This window comes from Apis florea, unplaced genomic scaffold (assembly GCF_048593485.1).
Source record: "Apis florea isolate Af1SG1 unplaced genomic scaffold, ASM4859348v1 contig_3367_pilon, whole genome shotgun sequence".
Classification (NCBI taxonomy): domain Eukaryota; kingdom Metazoa; phylum Arthropoda; class Insecta; order Hymenoptera; family Apidae; genus Apis; species Apis florea.
This window is the reverse complement of record NW_028256746.1, coordinates 6804571-6821662: the sequence shown is the minus strand read 5'-3', so window position 1 is coordinate 6821662 and position 17092 is coordinate 6804571. Positions and strand designations below refer to the sequence as shown.

The window sequence follows — 17092 nt, the reverse complement described above, 5'->3', positions numbered from 1 at the left end:
TAGCTACATATTCACACCTCTCTTTAAAGTTAGACCTCTCTTAGAATTTCCCTTTGCTCGAAACGTATTTGGAAATCGTGCGCTCCTAGTTAAAATAATAGAAATTTGGAAGGAAGAAAATGGTATACGGTATACGATGTGAATAAAATTCCAAGTTTCCGTGATCCAAAATCATTTTCGGAAACGGAATCCTTTTCGAGTTTCATTTCACGGTACGAAACGAGCTTTCGTAAATCAGCAAGTGTCTAACTTGATTTAATCAACGACGGGTTACTAATTTTCCCCGAATTATTCTCGAAAAGCGTTCAACTGCAAATTTCACGAGAACGTTAATTAACAACAGGTTGTTTAATCTTTCGTGACTCGCCCGACGAAAACGTTTCGTTATAATCTCCTGCCATTCTCTATCCCTTTCTTACTCTCTTCTTCTACCGTTTTCTTTTCTTTCCTCTTCCTTCTTCCCTCCCCCTTTTTTTTAAAAAAGATTTTAATCCCGAAACCCTTGGCCGGGCTAATGATAAACGACCACGGTCACAATAAAATTGCGAAAATGTGTGTTAGCAGCAGTTTGCAATTTTCGCGGGGAAATTATCGCGAACGTGTCGTAGAGTTTCACGAGAGGGCGAACTGTGGGTGTAAGAAGCACGAGCATAATGTAGTTTTATTGCGGCCACAATTCGGTCCAACGGGAAACTTTTCCTCGTTCGTTCGACTTTTTTTCTTCGCATTCACGAATATTTTCTCAAGCGTTCCCTCTCGAAATCGTTCAATCGAACGATTCGCGTGAAAGTTTTTGAGAGGGGAATATCCCGAACTATAACGAATTTGGGAAAAACGCGTTCGCTACATTTTTTGACCGAAAGAAAGGAAAACGCGATTTTCCACGGGCGAATAACTCGAACGAGAAAAGTCAAGAACCGCGAGTTCTCGAGAAATATGTCGAACACCGACGAGAAATATTGACTTCGATATTTATAGAAGTGAATCTTGGGATCCACGAGCGTATATACGAGGCGTATACGTAGCGTGAATTTATGGAATATAAAAAAAAAAAAAGAGGAATGGAAAAATGGAAGGATATTTTTTATAAATTGTGGCAATATATCTTGTCGTTCGACAACTAATCATTAATATTCAACTACTTTTCGTAAAGTTCAACGAACGATGTACGAACTTTAAAGATTTTGACACAAAAGGACGGACTCGCTCGAGGAATCTTGTCAGAGAATAACCGTTGTACACTCGTGGAAATAGGAAATTTAAAATTTTCTACAATCGAATCCGTTTTATCCATAATATTATTTTCATTTCATATATTCGAGAAATCTCCGATATCATGGATATTGGCGCGGTAAAGTCGATAATTTATAGAAGGAATTAAAATGGTTGGCTCAGCTGTTTCTCTCGACTGGTAACAAGGAGAGAAGGGAAAAGAAACAGAGAAATCGAGACAATTCACGATGGAATGATTTTCGTGGCGTCCCCTTGTTCAATCCAGGGAAACGATTTTAAAATCCCGAGGATACCGGTTCGACTGGCTGAGCCCCTTACACGCACGAGTTGCCTGAGCTGCAATCAATAAGAAAGTCGAGATTGCTTCAGCGATTGCCTCGGGGTGGATAGCGAGCAAAGGCTTCCGCAAGGCCGTAGAATGAGGAAGAGGCCAACGATTGCGGCTTCGATAGAAGAATTTATCATCAGTATGTAAGCAACGTGGACATGGAAAGGAATAGCGCGCGAGATGGTTCGCTTTGAGATGGAGAATATTAAAATTAAAATTTGACTATTTCAAAAGCTAACGAGGAACACGCGCGTAGAATGTTAAAATTGAACCGTTTCATAATTACACGTTTCAAGTATCGTATTAAATTCCTTCTGAAATTTAAATTAAAATGTTGAAAAATAGAATAGAAAAAAAAAAAAAGAATAAATTAGGTATTCGCGAGTTTAACGCAGCTTAAAAATTCAAATTTTGTAGCTTGTCAGAATATATTTCGCGTTAAAAAATTTCTCGATAGTTGAAATCGTTTCTCGAATTCGAAATTACGATTCAAACAAGAAACACGCGAAAGGGAAAATTCTTCCCAAAATCGAAATCATCAACCCTCTAAAGTATCTCATCAGCTGGCTAATACAAATGTACATTCGATGGATAATATTTGGCCAGAGGAAAGTATCCATTACCAAAAGCCTTCTCTGGGGAACGACGCTCAAAGCCTGGGCACACAAACTTATTATAATAGTCAATTCCATTAGCGTGCGATTTAGTCTCGAATCAGGTTCTAAATCTCGTACGCCGCTTTTCCACTACTTCGGGGAGTGGACGTTGACCCTCCATAATCTGTCAGAAAACGACAAACGATCGGTTTCCGTTCGAAACTACTTTGGCTAGTGCTCGAAGAAAGTGGCGGAGAAGTTAAACGCTCTCAAAGTTTCCTGCCTTTTCGCCCGATATCCGCTCGGGATCTCCTCTCTTATAATCCCCGACTCGTTTTCATCCGCGGCTTTCCACCTATCCGGACAAGGAGTCGCGAGAAACACCCTTATTAAGGCTGGATTATCGTGCTCTTCCACCGTACGACGCTTGAATCGTAATTTGCCTGTTTACGTTGCTACACGTTATATTACAGCATCGACGTTTTATAGGGTCGGGAGAATAGGTATTGCTTATATATCTTATACGTGTCTTGTTTATGATGATCGTAAAAGTTACGTGTTTCAAGCTTGGGGATAAATTAAACGAAGGAAAGGTGTGCAAGGTGTGCGAAGAAGAATTAATTCTTCTTCTACACTTTGCCACGGTTACTTTTAATTTTTAGTTGAATTTTTATTTAGAATGAATCAATTATTCTTTGCGCAATTCAATTTAATTAATTATATTAACCCTTCGCGCTCGACGAATTTTTCAATCGGTAACAAGATGCATATTTTGGGCATATTTGTGCCTTACATAAGGTAACGTAAAATGATTTTATACATCTCGTAATAAAGAAATAGAAGATTTAAGGAACTTATTCACGAATCAATACTGCGCTTTTATTGATTGGAGATAACTAAATCTAGTATAAATCAGTTTCGAAATTTCATTGAAGATTCGTAAAATAAATAAACTTTTTCTATTGCTGTAACTTAGTCGAAGCTGAAATCACTACTTAATCTCGAATGAACAATCGCCGAGAGATTTAGTTTGTGAAAATAGGCCAGGATGATTCCGATAAGATCTGGTGCGTATGGAGCAGGCTTTACGACGCACCAATTCCCATTCCGCGTCATAAACTTGTTTTCCACACCCTCGTCAAGGGGAAACGGGTCCTCCCCTGCACATCCTCCGTGCACAATTTCTACACACAAAGACACGCATGTTTCGAAGATCAAACAGAAGTCCCACGGCGGCGAAGACCCTGCTGTTACCCTTGACTCGACTTTTCCATTCCACCCCCTTTTGCTGTCGATCCTTCGAGAAGTCGAATATCCTTCCACCCTCGAGAAAGATATCGGGGAAATGTGAGCACTCGCGTGAAAACGGTCGGGACATTGATCTCTGGATTTATTCAAAATTCCCTTAAAAAGATTTTTAAATTGTCGGGTGTTTTTCGGATTATTCGATAATTCGTTCGATTCCGTTTGATTTTTCGATTTTAGATTTTTAGATTTTCGATTCGGTGATTTTTTTTTGGAATTTTTTTTTTCTTTAAATCGTTCGTACGTGCTCTTTAGTCTCATTCGTATTTAAATCATGGAGTGTTTCTTTAAAACGCTCCATCGATTACCTATGTTGTTCTTTAATATAGGTAATTTAAATTTTCGAGCGGATTTTCGGATTTATCCAAGTTATCGTAGTACTTCGGGTAAAATTAGGAACGATAGGATAGTGATAGAAACAAGGTAATTCCATTCGACGGCCATCAACAATAACGATCCATCGTTGCACGTTCAATTTCGTTTTTCGCCCATTTCTGAACTCATTCCACATCGCTTTAATTAATTTTTCTCTCGTGGAGAATCCGACCCATGGACGAGATATTTAACGAGCCTGCGTCGATAGATTTTCTCGAAAAAAAAAAAAAAAGCCATAACTGTCTTCCGACTGAAAATTCGTCTGATAATGCATTTCACGGAACAACAAACTCGCCACACATTGTGCACCGGAGAAAGGAGCACGTTTTCCCCGACGTTACACGTGATACATTGTCTGGGGAAGAGAAATGAAAAAAAAAAAAAAAAAAAAACCGGTGGCAGTATCACGAAAGACGATAATAACGTTACAAAAATGGAAATAAAGAAAGAAAGAAAGAAAAAAGACAGTGAAAGCGCGACAGAAAATTTTAATTTTTCGTTCTCGCTTTTTCCACTCGTATTACGTATGTATGGTTGCTATTAAAATATGTAAGAAATACGTAATGCGTGTCTACCAAAAAAAAGAAAAAAAAAAGAACTTAACGAATATGAACAATTTAGAATAATTTTAGTCTAATTAGGCTATTTACACGTTGGAATAAAAAGGAAAAAAAGGGTGAAGTTTTTCTGCCAAGGGAGGAAAATTTGCGGGGAAAATTTCGGGAGAATGTGTAAACGATTATTTCTATATATTATTAAAGAAGATATTTCGAATGAAAGCAGCCGACGATCGTAAAAATAATAGTTTAATGTAATTTGGCGGGAATCAAACGTAATTTATTTAAAGTGCGTTCATAAGTCTTGCAATTAGGTGGTCGTCGAGGGGTGCACGCGAGCAATTATTGAAGAAAATTGGATAATTCGTTTGAGACGGTACGAAAGAGGGTTAACCTCATGATAATGACTAATGACGATAAGCTTTGAATTAGCCTCACGGTAAATTAACCTTCCCCCCTTCCCTTCCCTCCCTCTCTTATTTTCTTATCGATTATCGATGGTTTCGTTTCATTGAAGATCGTTGGAAATTCGTTCTATTTAAGTGAAACTCGAAGCATCATCGATCTTCCGTGACATTCGTATTTCATTCAACAAATTGATGAATTATTCGCGAGAGAAAAGTGAAATTTATCGGATAATTTGGAGGGCAATGAATATATTGTTTCAGATTTAACCATTAACTTATTAATTAAAAACTTCTTCCATTCGAATTGAAAATTTAATTCTTAAGGATCGATTTGAATTAAACGAAACGTTTAACAAAAGATCGATTGATCCTTCATACGTATTTGAACGAGTAGTAAAGTAAAAATCCACCGTATATCACAGACGTAACGCAGAGAGTCGTGTATCGTCGGAGGAAAGTGTTATTTTTAAAATTCGAACAGAAAGTAAGAGAATAATCATGCTCGTGGAAGAATCTTACCGGTGACCTTGACGTGATAGGGCAATTGGGCGCGCCAGGTGTCTTGCATTTTCCTGTCAGGTGCGACGCATCGATATTCGCCGGCTTCCTGGTAAACGACTCGACTGAGAGCCAGTGGACCGGGACCACCGACTGGATCCATTCCAGGACCGTGTCCCCAGCAACCACCGTCGCACTCCAGAGTCACTGCACCCCCGATTTGAACTTCCATCTTCCGGGAATCGGTTGCCTCGCCGTTCAACGCTTCCGCTTCCGTTTCCATGTCTGGATCGTCTAAACGATGATTTAAACGTGGTGAACGTGGTTGGCTATCATAAAACCGATACGGGGGAAATACAGGAGAAAGAAATATCAAAATTTATCATAGGATAAATCTTCAGATATAAGTCGTGGAACACGATCCACGTTTCTTCGAATATTTAAACTCATCTTATAAATTATTTTGCGTTGAAATTAATTTTCACGAGGCTAATATCCATTTCTCTTCCCATCTATCTCTCTGCAATAGAAAAGAAATTTCAATCTTTCCAATGATATCTCACACGTATTCGTATTCAAGGATATCTTAAAACGATTTCGATCGTCGTCGTCGATAACAACGGGATGGTCGCGCATCAACAATTGCATCCACGTAACGGGAATAAAGTTCAAGATGGAAGCGACGCAACCGACGTCGGGGAAAAAAATCTTTTTTTACCCAGGACGTGTGGAGGACGCGACGATATATTCTTTTCCAATTCCGTCCGCGGAATTATACATATCCGCGATCGTTTGCTCTCGAGCTAACGTTATGTCCACAATTACGAGGGGGAAGGCGATGGTGGGGAGGGATTGGTGACGTCGTGGCCGAGATATCTGTTCACGGAGGAGAGGGGAGAATTGGAGTGTCGGTGGAAGTGGAGAAAGAGAGACAGAGAAGGTGAGGAGAGGCATAGAAAAGGTATATATATAGGAGAGAGGAAAGAAGGAATGGGGGGTGGAGAAGGGGATGGAGAAAGAGAGCAGTCCTTTGAGTTAGCAAGCTGATCCTCCGGCTCATCCTATAACAAAACAAAGGGATCAAAGTGGTGGATGCGACGATAGGAGGCTTTTACACCCTCCCCTCAAGCCCTGGTCGCCGCGCTGGCTATACCTCGTTTGTCTTGTAGTTTGTTCGGAATTTTACAGCAAACACAATCGTGACGCTATGACAAACAACGGGTACAAGGAACGACAGGAATAGAGGGGAGGGAGAGAAAGAGAAGAGGGATAAAGAGATAAAAAAAAAGAGGGGGGAGAGAGTTTTCACTTTTTCTTCGTTAGTTCTGTGAATGCACGCGCATCCCAGCTTCTCTTTTTTAATGGCGATTCTCGTTACCTATGAATTTGATCTATCACCGGAAATTTCGAGTGATGCGTGATCTTTTGATCCTTGATACGGGCAATTCCGTCGCGTTTCATCACATCGATAGGATCCATGCGATCTCGACCAATTCTCAACCAATTCGTCGTCCATTCCGTTGAAAAAAATATCACGTTGATCGATGTTTGTTCTATTTTTTATATATATTTTTATATATATATATATATCGTAAGAGATTCGAATTGGAATCTAGGAATCAAAGGATTGTAACGAGTTCCCGAAATTAAACTATCCTTTAATGTCTTCGTTTAACGATCGGCCAGTTCAACGAAAGTTCAACTTAATTGATCATTAATCTGACCAGCTCTTAAGTACTTTGGATGTTGATTGTTCGAAATCCGATTGCATTTGACTTGGCGTAATATCGTTTGACGATTGATTGTTAACCGATCGGTCAACCAAACTACTAACTAACCACCAACTTTACCAGATATTTCGTCCTCCCTTCTATTGACCTCCTCTTTTTCGGTACAACGTTTCCGCCAGAACTTTCACAATGATACGAACTTCCCCACGGATCTAGAATCGAACCTTGTTGCCCTGAAAAGCGACGAGTTATACTTTTTTGAAAATTACAATTCGAAATTAAAATGAAACGTTGCGCTCTTCTTCGTAATTTTTCCCTCGAGAATTATATAGAAAAGAATTTTTCTAAATATCGTACTACGCACAATCATCGATAGAGATCGATCACTTTTATCGTTGCTTACCAATGTTCCCAAAGAAGCGACAAACTTTCATCTCCAAGAACCATCCACACTGCGCTTCTTTCTTTTTTCCTTTTTTTTTGGGGAACCAATTTCAAAAATTCATTTCCCTTTTCCTTTCCCTTTGAAACGCGCGTTATCTACGATTGCACGAAATTGGTTGGCGCGCCCGTTTAAAACCCTCGTAGACGTTATCCGTGGATAAGTAATCCGGGCAGGAGATTCGAATAGGACGCGGTGCCTCTGTAATCGATAATTCCTTACGGGGGGAGGGGGGGAAGGTTGGTTGGTTTATAGGTGCTCTCGAGCCATCTAAACTGCGTAGAGATTAGGTGCTCGGAAACCCGTATCCAGGATCCCGCCGGTTTGCCGGTGCGAACGGAAGCCGGCGTTGAAGAGGAGGTGGAAAAGGAGGAGGGAACTCTCGAAGGGGAGGAACTGCCACCTTTCCATTCCCCTCCACTCCTCTGTTCCACCGGTTATAATGGCAAGATGGAAGGACTCGTGGGTTGGGGTAGGAAATTTGCAAATTTTCACGACAGGGCATGGATAATTTCCGGTTGGCTCGGCGGTTTCCGTACTTGACAAATGACTGTGGTTTCCGGTTATCGGCTGCGAGGAACACCAACCCCTCTTGCATTCCGAATTAGCGGGGATGTCTGATGTCTCTCCCCTCCCCTTCCCCCTCTAAGACAGAGACAATATTCTTTTCGATCCACGAGAACGAGATGGTTGTTGATTCTCGAGAATGTTTCGCGATTTACAATTAGATGGGGATGAAGTATCGTTTATGCGGAGATGTTGTTTTATGGATACGATGTGGCAAAGTGGAGAGTCTGTTTGTAATGTTTTTAAATATCTATTCTAGATACTTTTTTCGCGAGCGTGTTTTTTATATCTTGAAAGGAAAGATTGAAATTTTTTTTTTTTTCGTATCTTTCGTGTTATTCGTCGATTTTTTTGAATACGCAGAAATGAATTTTAATATGCGAAATATTCAAAATAAATATATTCAATATGTTCGAGTATATTGAAATATCTAAAAGAAAAAAAAAAAAGAATGTAGATACATGGATGCCCACCATGTTGAAAATACTGCACTTTCGTTGTTCTATATCATATTTTAAAAGACAGTTTTGTATTGATGAAAATTTGAACATCCGTCAAATTTCAGCGCACTTTTTCTAGAAAAAATATTCCCTTTGACAATCTAAATATCTGTGTTTCTATTTCGAACATTCGTTTCCTATTTATTACTGGATATTATTGAACTTCTGTTGATCTATATCGTATTTCAGAAGACAGTGATTACCTTTATAAAACGTCTATCGATTTTCAAAAAAACTTTTTCTCAAAAAAAAAAAAAAATATTCCCTTTGAACTAAATATCCCCATTTTCCAAATTCTATTAACTTCGTTCAAACATTCGTTTCCCATCGTACGGATCTAGACCAACAAGCCGATGAATTCTCTCGATTTCATTTCGAAACAAGATTATATGTTGAAGTGATAAATTATCTCGCCAGAATTAAACGAAACGCGCGAAGTAGAAACGAAATCCTTTGAAATTTTGAAGCAATTTCGGATCGTCTTTACCATAGGTGTTTAATAATATAAATCTTGGATCGTGACGCAAATATATCGCATTTCGAGGTTTCGGTGAAACGAAATTCCCGGTTGAATCGATCTCGTAACTCGAACAGCCGTGCAACGTGGCCCACGATTTCCATTAATTTCTAATATTACTGTATCCCTTATCGGCCCGTACAGCTGTTCTACTTATTCTATTTTCAATATTTTCATTGTTATACATGAAACGGGGATAGTCGTTTCATACCCGCTCAATAAATCCATTTGTTCGGTCCATCAGTTCATGAACATCGATAGATTTTAGCGTATATTTAGCACGACTTTTAGCGATTTTATTCGATATTGTTAGATTGAATGGGTAATCCAAAAGCTTGTGTTTTTTGTAATCTAATTTACAGGAATACGTTGCGAGTTAAAAAAAAAAAAAACATTCATCAAGAGATTTTTTTATTTTTTGATTCGTAACGAAAATTGAATATTTTTGCCAATATTTTTTATTTTGTAATTTTTAGTATATATATATATATTTAGTGTATATATATATACATAAAATTTTTTAATAAAGATTTATTTTGATAAGCGAGAAAAAGGATAGACTTTTCAAAAGTTCAATACTTTTTTTTCGATTCTCTTTTTTCTTTTCCTTTCTCTTTAATTTCAAATTTTAATAGATCGAAATATCGATAAATTAAATTTTTAAACGTAAATAAAATCTGAATTTTCTAAAATAATCCTTATCCCGATACCAATTTCTAAACATTCAATATCACGTTAAAACTCCCTTTTTCATATATTCGCTACATTATTAATTCATTCTCTATCATTCCGGCAAACGAGGAGAGAAAGTTAAAACTCTCTCATTCTTTATTTCCCAGTTTCGTTCGACTGAAAGATCAAAATCTTTAGTAGAATCTCCAATTTTTTAACGGAATATCAACGGAATCAAATTCGAATCGATTCAACGGAAGCTTAAATCTCCCCCGAAACCTCTCCAAATCCTCGTTTCAATTCTTCGTTCTCCAAATCACTTCCGATATAAATAACCGATCGATAATCGATCGTGTAAAAAAAAAAAAATATATATATATATACTCACAGCGCACGTTGAGAAAATAACCGATGCTGGTGAATATGCCGAGCATGTGCCTGGTATAACATTTGTACCAACCGCTCTCGGCGCGGCTGATTTTTGTGAAGTTCAGCCATCCGTCGTCGCTCTGCTCGACGGGCGGTCCATTGTCTGAAACGCAAACGAAGAGGTTGCTGTACACGGATTAACTCGGTAGGAAAATAGCGTGTCTACGCGCGCATCCCTCGCGCAGAATCGCGCCGGTTACCGATTAACCGGCGTCGTTGGAATTACGCGGTCGAGGGTTGGCGCGATGCCAACGCTGGCCTCGTTATTGTTCTTCGAAAAAATCTCTGTACGCGGGGGATTACGCGCCAACGTTTCGAAAGAGGGAGGGAGGTGTGTTGTTGGAGGGTTAAGTCGTAGGTAAGCTCGCGTAATTTTGGTGTACTTGGTACACGGATCGTGGGGTATATGGGGAACTTGGTGAAATTTCGTTGCGTTGGATGCGAAAAATGGCGAGCGAGAAACGTTCTTTTCGCGTCGGAATATATTCGGTAATCTTGTGTAATTTTCTTTTTTTTTTTTTTTTTTTTTTTTTTTTCCATTTGGAACGCGAGGCGAACTTTTTTTCACGATTTAATTTCGGGCGAAAAAGTTTTGTTCGTGGGAAAATTTTTCGAGGGTTAAGTTGGGGGATGAAAAGATGACCGTGCGTAATTTTGGTGCCGCTTGGTTCAAAGATCGTGGTAAATGGAGAATTTTTGTGAAATTTTGCACACGAGTCGTGGTGAGGCAGATAAACCTTGTTGTTTAGCTATCGTGGAATATATTCCGTAATTTTGGGCAATTTCTTTTTTTATTTGGGATGTAGGGTATGCGGATATAGGATAAATTTTTCGAGAATTAAATTGGGGTGAAAAGATAACATTTGTTTAAATGTTTGGTAGTTGATGTACAAGTCGTGATAAATAGAGAATTGGTAGTATTGTTGAAAATTAGTAAACCCTACGTATCGTAAATGAACGAAATACCGTTCGAAAAAATATTTTAATAACAAATTTTCTTATCTTTTTTTTTAATTCAAATATTACGATTTTATTTTGATAAAATTTTTTATAACATAACTCTAGAGACTAATTTTTACGGTACGTTGTAAAAGATAAATAATTCAAAGTAAGATGTACAATAAATGGGGGGAGGGTGTTATAAATCTTTATTCAGTTAATAACATCCTGCTTTATTTACTCTTGAATTAGGTCAGGATTAAAGGCGATTACACGAATTTTTAATTATAACTTACTATATACCTTTCCTACCATTCCTTCGTGTGTAAACGTTGAATTTAACATAAATTAGAAAATACAAATGGTCGAGGACGAGAAAATTCATCGAAGCTTCGATAAATTAAACGGGCCCAATAATCTCGCCCATCGATAATCCCAATTAAAACCAGTGATAAATCTTTTCGACGTTGCGCCAGCCTTTCGTGCGGCCGGAACTTAAAACCCTTATCGATCGTATTTTCGTTAATCAAATTAGCGCACGCGATCTCCACCTCCCCATCTCCCCCATCCCTTGATCCCTCGCAGACACGCCGCACCGCTATCCGACCAAGAAACAAATAGAAAGGAAGAAAAGTCGAAGCTATCCAAACCTTTCGGTTTACCCAACCCGAGCCGAGTTTGAAACCGTGAAAGAAGAAAAAAGATGGGGGAAGAAGCGGCGGATCCATTCGGTATCCATTTCGCCGCGAAGTCGTGGGCGAAAACTTTGATCCTGCCATAGGCAAGGTTTCTCCTTGTTTTTTTTTTTCTTTTTTTTAACCCGATTTGACGAGAGGCAGGATTCGACGGCAGCTGTCGGATTCACTGGGCTCTGAATACGGCTCTGAATGTGTAACAATGCGCAACCAACAGGAGGCATGAGAGGGAAGGGGGGAGATAGTTGACTGGAGAAAGAAAGAAAGGGAATCGAAGGGAGGCGAGAGAAGTTGGAGGACAAGGAAAAAAACATTGCCGCGTGTATGCTACTTTCGCGATGAAGTTTTGTCCCGAAAACTTTTATACGTCCCGGTATTACGGTCTTTGAAGGAGTGGGGGGAGGAGGAGGAGGGAGAACTGCGATTTGTGACGGTGTATAGGATCGTCCACCGACTGTCGTCTCTTTGCTGAACACAGCGAACTCGTGCCGCTGCCAAAATATATTCGATTGTGTTAACGGGATGGTATATATCTATATATATATATATAGAAAGAGAGAGAAAGGATGGCAAGATGCGGTATTCTGTATGAAATAAGAGCGGCCCGTGACTTGGCCCGAGCACCACGACATATCTAGCCACGGTTATGCGGGATTCCGGCTATTTGGCCCGGAAACAAACGGACCGTGCTTGAAACTGAGCCGTGGAGAAGGGTCAGGATGTGGGGTGTGTCGAGGGGTTGGAGAGCAGCATTTAGCGCAACATCGCGTGGAAAGCGATCGGTGCGCGTTAGTTGCTAATTTCGGAGGCTATACGTCTGCCGGGTTATTGGGAATTAGTTACTTGGAAGTAGTAGTTTTATGCGGGTTATCAATGATGTAAACCCATCGAAGCATCCTCTCAGCGAGAAGTGGAACCAAGGTTGAGGTTCGTTTATTCGATTTGCATTCCGAGAACGATTAAGGATTCTTGGAGATCTTTTGTGATGGGAGGAGGAGGGGGAAAAATAGTAGATCGTAAGGTTTGCTCGAATAAAGCGAAGCGCGAAATAAGAACGGAATGGGGTTGAGTGAAATAAAGGAGGAGAATAAGATTTTTCGCGAACACCTGTGAATAATTCTACTTGGCACGTTTCATGGAACGGAGGAGATATTCCTCTAAGCTCGAACGAACAGCTGGCTATTAGTTGGGAGAGAAAGCAAAACGCAGATTGCATTTTTTCCCTCGGTCTCTCTGAAACGTAAAAAGTAAAAGAGCAATCGCGAGAAGGAAACGTTGCTGCGGAGACGAGTTTACGCGAGGTTTACTCGTTCCTTTGCACGGGCGCAATTATTCCTAAAAAAAAAAAAAAAAAAAAAAAGCGTTACTCGGCTTTACTGTTTCGAGCACAGTTAGTTAGCCGGCCGAAAAACTTGGAGAACGTAAATACCCTGCTAAAAGCTAACTATTTTGTTAAAAAAAAAAAAAAAAGAATAAACGACTTATCGTTTGTTTCAATGCAATCGCAAAATGCAAATTTTTAGAAAATCTGTTAATCGTATGTAGATGTTAAATACTTGCCAAATTTCATGCTGCATAATCACGAACGAAATATTATCACATTCCTTGGCCAAACACATTTCATTTAATATTCATTAAATGATCGAATATTTACAATGTCGTTTCTAACATTTTTCTTTCGTATCACAAACGTCACTTTCTCCGTTCAAAAAAAGAATCGTTCGCAATGGAGTCGAAAGGAAAAACCGAAACGAGGTTAGGTACAATATATATATATATATTTGACTTTGGTTGGCATCGCATTATATTCTAGCTTCGTATGAACAATGATCGGATGGGGATCTACTTCCCCCGAAGCGGTTTCCCGCAGCTGACGCCCTCGTACGTTTTCCGGAACGTCCGTAGCTGTAGAATGTATCGTCGTGATAAATCGTTCGACGGGGCTGTGATAAATTTATCCTCCTTTTCATTTAAAATATCCTCACCCTTAACTGCCCTACTTTACCACCGATCATTGCATACCGATCGTATCGTCGATCCTATAAAAACCTAAAAAAGGAACAGCCTTCGTTCTCTCTTTTCCTTTTCCTCTTATCGATCGATCGATAAGTTTTTAACATCGACAGTGGTGTCAGCACGATTCTCTGATTATTTCAAGCACGAACAGGGTCGGCGATTCTATCGTCCCGCTGAAATTTCGTGAACGGCTCGAGTTGTGCGGCAGGATAATGCGGATTATAGATATTTATCGATAAATTGAATTCAAGATGGGGATACGTAGAAGTTGGAGTGGATAATAGAGCGGTCGGAAAATTGGCCTTAGCTCGCGAAAGGGGTGGAGTTGCGTGCAGATTAGACGAATCGTTTAAGAAAATTGGACGGGTCGATTTTAATAACGACATTACGAAAAAAAAAAAAAAGAAAGAAAATTGCACACGGTGTTGATAGATGTGATGTTAAAATTGCGTTTTGCTACTTTATTTTATACCGCGACCTTATTTCCAACTTATCGCTGCACTCGAGCACCACGTTAGATTTATAACCTTCGAAAGAAACAAGGGATTAAAAAAGAAAGAAAAAAAGGAGAAAAACACGAAAGCCCATTCTCGAGAAGAACTACTATCAAAGAGGTAGTCGAACCGATGGCTGTAATATTACACGGTCTGCAGGGAGGAAAAAGTGCAGTTACCGCTATGATATATATCGCACGAAGACGAATGGACAAAATATCTTGGCGGAGTTTGAACGGTGATAAAGAGGTGTTTGAAGGAAAGCGAACGTGCTTTCTCGATACCTCGGGGCATCTGGATCGGGACTCGTTTAATAAGAGAGCGCCGAAAAGAAATTGGGATCGACGAGGGGGAGAGGGGGATTTGGGATGAGTCGAAACGAGAGGCTAAAAGCAAGATGAGCCGAAGGGTGAGGGTGAAGGAAAAGGATGATGTGGTGGTGGTTTGGAAGGAGGCATCGCCCGGAGCGGGTACGTGCTCCAAAGGATATTAAAGTATTTTAATTGCAGCGGATTTCGCGGGAACGATGGAAGGATTTATTCGAAATCACTCGATCGAGTCTATGAATAGGGATTAAGCTTTTGCTTCTACGCCACCCTCTTCCTTCACCCCCTCGTCCTTCCCTCGCGGATGATGTACACAGCAGGCCGGAATTCCGGGACGTTAGAAACGAATGGCAGAAATAATTGAACATTTAATGGGATATATAACTGACGTTACATAGCCTCGCTGCAGCTTTGTCGAAATTCAAAGCCGTATTATCGTTATCTTCCATCTACTTGTAGACAATTCTCGCTATTCCTTTCCTCGTCATTGGGAATGCCAATTAATTATTCTCGATATCAACGTTATTATTCTCGCGAGTTTCATTTTAAAAACGATAATAAAGGATCGGAATCCGTTATCTGTTATATCGATCGAGTATAATTCGAGCGATAATTCGGATTATAAACAGGAAGAATCTGCTCATCGACGAAAACGAGAAGAACAAGAGATACTTTTCGCGCGCAATTTATTACGGTTTCACGAATTCTTCCGTTTCGGATACTACCAGTGTACAATAATCGTGTTCGCGTCAACCGTTCGCCAGTTACGGGTCGTTCATCATGTTTCTTATCACTCTCACCGCTGGCTGATCACGGCAGAAAGTGACGGGTGCAGCTGCTCTCAGCATTTTGTGTAACTCAATAACGGAACTAACGAGGCTTGTACGATTAACTAGTAGACCCCCTGATAAATTTCATCGCCCTTCCGCGAAACGGAAAACGGAATTCTTCCGATTAAAGTGAAACGTCATTCTCGCTTTCTCACGCGATTCTAACCTGAATTCTAATGGTTTATATTTTTCATTTTTATTACGATTATTTTTTCGAGAGATAATCGTTTTAAATTGTGCTCTTTCGCTTGAAAGAGAGTAGATTTAAATTTGACGAATTTCGAAGATCTTTTTGGAATATTTGTCCGTTTTGTTCGAGAATCACAATGTTTAAATTTGTTCGAAAACGTAATTATTTCCCAATTTATTTCTAGAAAAAAGAAATGTTTTAAAACGTAGAACAAACTTTTTTTCATCATATATTTTCTCGAATTTTAATTAAGCAACGATTCAAATCAAATAAATCACCCTCAAAAGTTTAACGTCTATTTGTGTACATTGAAAGAATTTTATACGATCGTTCTTCTTTCAAAGGAATACGGTCGAATAATTTTTTGATAAAGTCATTTCGCACTCTCCCCCATTCTGTTTTTAGCATTTTAAAAATCCGATTTACGTTTCTGAATACGTTTCCTCTTCATTTTACGTGTCTTCCATAACCCATAATTCAGTGTTCCATTTATCGCGACATTTTCACGAAATTTATGAATCGGACGAGATTATATCTACATTAACGATTCAAAATCATATACATTATTATGTATCAGAATTGATTTAACGAATACAATCATAAGAGATTGGCAAACTCCAACACGCGTTCGTCACACTCACACGAAATTTCAACGACGAAATTTAATTCCAAAATATCGAGACATATAATAGAAAAACCATGGATGGAAACGAACAAAACGGAACGATCTAACTCTCGAAACGCTATCTCGTCGTGTATACCGTTTTCAACAATCACGAAAAAAATGTTTGAACGTTCTTTACGCGTGTATTATTTCCACGATTCAAAATGGATCGCAACGAGATTAAACATCCGTTTGATCGTAACTCTGGGAGGATAGATACTTTAGAAGAACTGCGAATTCTATAAAAAAGAGTGGCCCTGTGAAAAAACTTGGTTTAAACCGAATGTAACCAGGCTTAAACCACGGCCACTCTAATCAAGAAAGTGGTCCCTCCCACGATGAAACTCGCCACGAAAATCCCGCTTCGGCTTTCTTCTTCTTTCTCTTCTTCCTCCTCCTCGTTCGTGATCAAAGTTTCTCTCTGATTGACGACGAATAAAGGAAATTATACCACGGCGAACTTTTATTTGCCCTACCGATCCCGTGGTAAAAAGCAACAGTCGTTACCGATTCTCCAACTTGCTCTGTAAATCCTTTTCGTGATTTCCAATGGGATAAAGGCTGAGGCTGGACCAGAGGAAAAAGTCCTGCTGGCAGTCACACGCAAACGAAAGTCTATGAAGGCTGAAATAGCGAAATCGAGGTATTTTTCCACTTCGTAACAGATTCGACTATACGTCGAATATACGTAGAAACGAAATATCGATCGGTTTTTCGGAATTATCAATGGCATCGTTGTCGAAACTTTTATCTTTTTATCTAGGAAAAAAAAAAAAAAGAAA

General features: G+C 39.4%; 1 protein-coding gene across 2 annotated transcripts in view; it reads right to left on the bottom strand.

The window, feature by feature from the left end:
• Positions 1–17092, bottom strand: part of tei (irregular chiasm C-roughest protein teiresias) — a 310935-nt gene that overhangs the window by 65027 nt on the left and 228816 nt on the right. For both annotated transcript variants that reach the window (XM_086912166.1, XM_086912165.1), the window contains 2 exons: positions 10116–10259; positions 5321–5593 (listed from right to left, as the gene is read on the bottom strand). In XM_086912166.1, coding sequence (XP_086768292.1) covers positions 5321–5593; positions 10116–10259 — 417 coding nt within the window. The remainder of the gene's footprint in view (positions 1–5320; positions 5594–10115; positions 10260–17092) is intronic.